At 36.3% G+C, this 2255-nt stretch overlaps 1 protein-coding gene across 1 annotated transcript in view; it reads left to right on the top strand.

The window, feature by feature from the left end:
- The window catches only part of LOC107684924 (thymosin beta-a), a 3349-nt gene extending 2168 nt beyond the window's left edge, over positions 1-1181 (top strand). The window contains exon 3 of the mRNA XM_016481308.1: positions 818-1181. Within this exon, the coding sequence (XP_016336794.1) occupies positions 818-858 (41 nt within the window). The 3' untranslated portion in view covers positions 859-1181. The remainder of the gene's footprint in view (positions 1-817) is intronic.
- The last annotated feature ends 1074 nt before the right edge of the window (positions 1182-2255 follow it).

Here is a 2255-nt window from a genome sequence, read left to right on the forward strand (position 1 = left end):
GTGTGTGTGTGTGTGTGTGAGTGTGTGTGTTTGACAAAGTTGTGTGTTTGTTGTTTGTTTTTCTCGTTCAGTGGAAGTAATTCAGTAGGCTGTATTTACATCTCCATTTGCATTCACAGTTTCCTCAAAGAAAATAAAAAACAAAAAGAAATAAACAGGAAACGATCTTTCAGATCTGGATGCGCTGGCACTGCAATGATAATGTAATGCACTCTATTATAACTCTATAATGCTGTAGAACAGTGCCAGACGTCTCACTCATTAAAACACCAGATTCAGCTCATCAGCCTGTGAGTTTGTTCAAAACTAACTTCTGGTGACATTCACTAACAGTTATTTAAGCTGCACAAAAATAATCCGTTATGCTGCTTCATATTTAAAACCGGTATTTTGCAAACATATGTGATCCTGCAGCACAAAAGCAGTCTTAAGTCGCTGGGGTATATTTGTAGCAATAGCCAACAATACATTGTATGGGTCAAAATTATAGATTTTTCTTTTATGCCAAAAATCATTAGGATATTAAGTAAAGATCATGTTCCATGAAGATATTTAGTAAATTTCCTACCGTAAATATATCAAAACGTAATTTTTGATTAGTAATATGCATCGCTAAGAACTTCATTTGGACAACTTTAAAGGTGATTTTCTCAATATTTTGATTGTTTTGCACCTCATGTAATAAAGTGTAATTACACTTCATGTAATGTTGAAAGGGAATAGCATTGCTTTTAACCCTGCGTCACGGAGCCCGAGAGGTTCATCTGTTTCTCTTGGATTCTCATTCTCACACCTCTCTCTCCTCCTGGTTTCACAGATATCGAGAAGGAGAAGAAGGCTGCAGACGGGGCCAAATGAATGTAAGCCGTGACGGCTCTCCTCACATCCTCACACCTCCTGGATGTCTGCTCCTCTCCCGCATAAATCAAATCATTTTTCAATCTACTGGCATTTTTAAAACGATGTGAACTGCAGAATCATGTATGTAATTGGAACTGTGGATATTCTCCATCTTTTCATCATGTGGGATTTAGAGAGGAGATGGATCAGTTATTGAGCACATTTCTGTATCTGTCATGATTAGCTAACGACTGCCCACATCAATCTGCTGCCATCTGCGCTGGTTATTCTCTAAATAACATGCGAGATGATATTTTTGTTTAATAAATGATCATAAAAAACTTCTAAAGTGTGTCCAAATGTTTTAGCACCATTGCTTTATGAAAAGTAACCTTAAAAAGGATTAGTTTTAGTGTACATTACTTGTCAAAATGTTTCTAATGACGTCTCTTCTGCTCACCAAGGCTGCATTTATTTGATCAAAAATTCAGTAAAAACAGTATAATTATGAAATATTATTATTATTTAAAATAACTGTTTTCTAAGTGAATATCTGTTAAAATGTAATTTATTTCTGTGATCAAAGCTGAATTTTCAGCATCATTATTCCAGTCTTCAGTGTCACATGATCATCAGAAATCATTCTAATATGTATGTCTAATATGTCTGATAGTCCACTCTAGACATTCGAGAAAAGTAACTTTGCAACTCCATGTCAACTAACTCTCATTAGAGTATTAGTAGACTGCTATGATTAGCAGAATAAGATGACAAGTACTTGCAAAGTTACTTATAGTGAGTAGAATGTGTTGAGGAGCATCAAAGAGTAGACCGTCTACTAGTACTCTAATCAATGATTACTAGTTTACAAGGAGTTGCAACAGTCAAAACGTGTTACCATTTTATCTCTTTATAAAGTACCACACCTTCACTACTGAACTCCTGAGAGTCGATCCTCGAGCACAGTTGCGTAAAAAGCCAAAGGGAGGGTGTGAGAGAGCGAGCTCTCAGAGATCTAGAAGTTGTTACCTAACTGAATTTATAATAAGTTAATGTCACTTGTAGATCTAGAAAGACAGAAATGCGTGCTTTGGTTGATTATACAGGTGGCAACATATTGCATCCCGCAGGGGAAAGATAACACTACACAAATCTGCATATTCGAATGTTACAAATATTCCCCTCTACAAGAACGCAAGAAACCACGTGAGAGCGAAAGCGTGAAAACTAACTTTGATAAACCAGTGAAGACATTTGGCTTCATCAGACAGGAGTGTGACAGACGTGTGCGGTCATGTCTGAAGAGAGCAGATTACAGTCTTATTAGATAAAAGAGGAAACACCACCAGTGTGTGAGAGAGCGTTTGATTGTAAATATATAGAATCCATGATAAATAACCAAAACATGTTTTACT

This window comes from Sinocyclocheilus anshuiensis, unplaced genomic scaffold (assembly GCF_001515605.1).
Source record: "Sinocyclocheilus anshuiensis isolate Anshui unplaced genomic scaffold, SAMN03320099.WGS_v1.1 scaffold585, whole genome shotgun sequence".
Lineage (NCBI taxonomy): Eukaryota > Metazoa > Chordata > Actinopteri > Cypriniformes > Cyprinidae > Sinocyclocheilus > Sinocyclocheilus anshuiensis.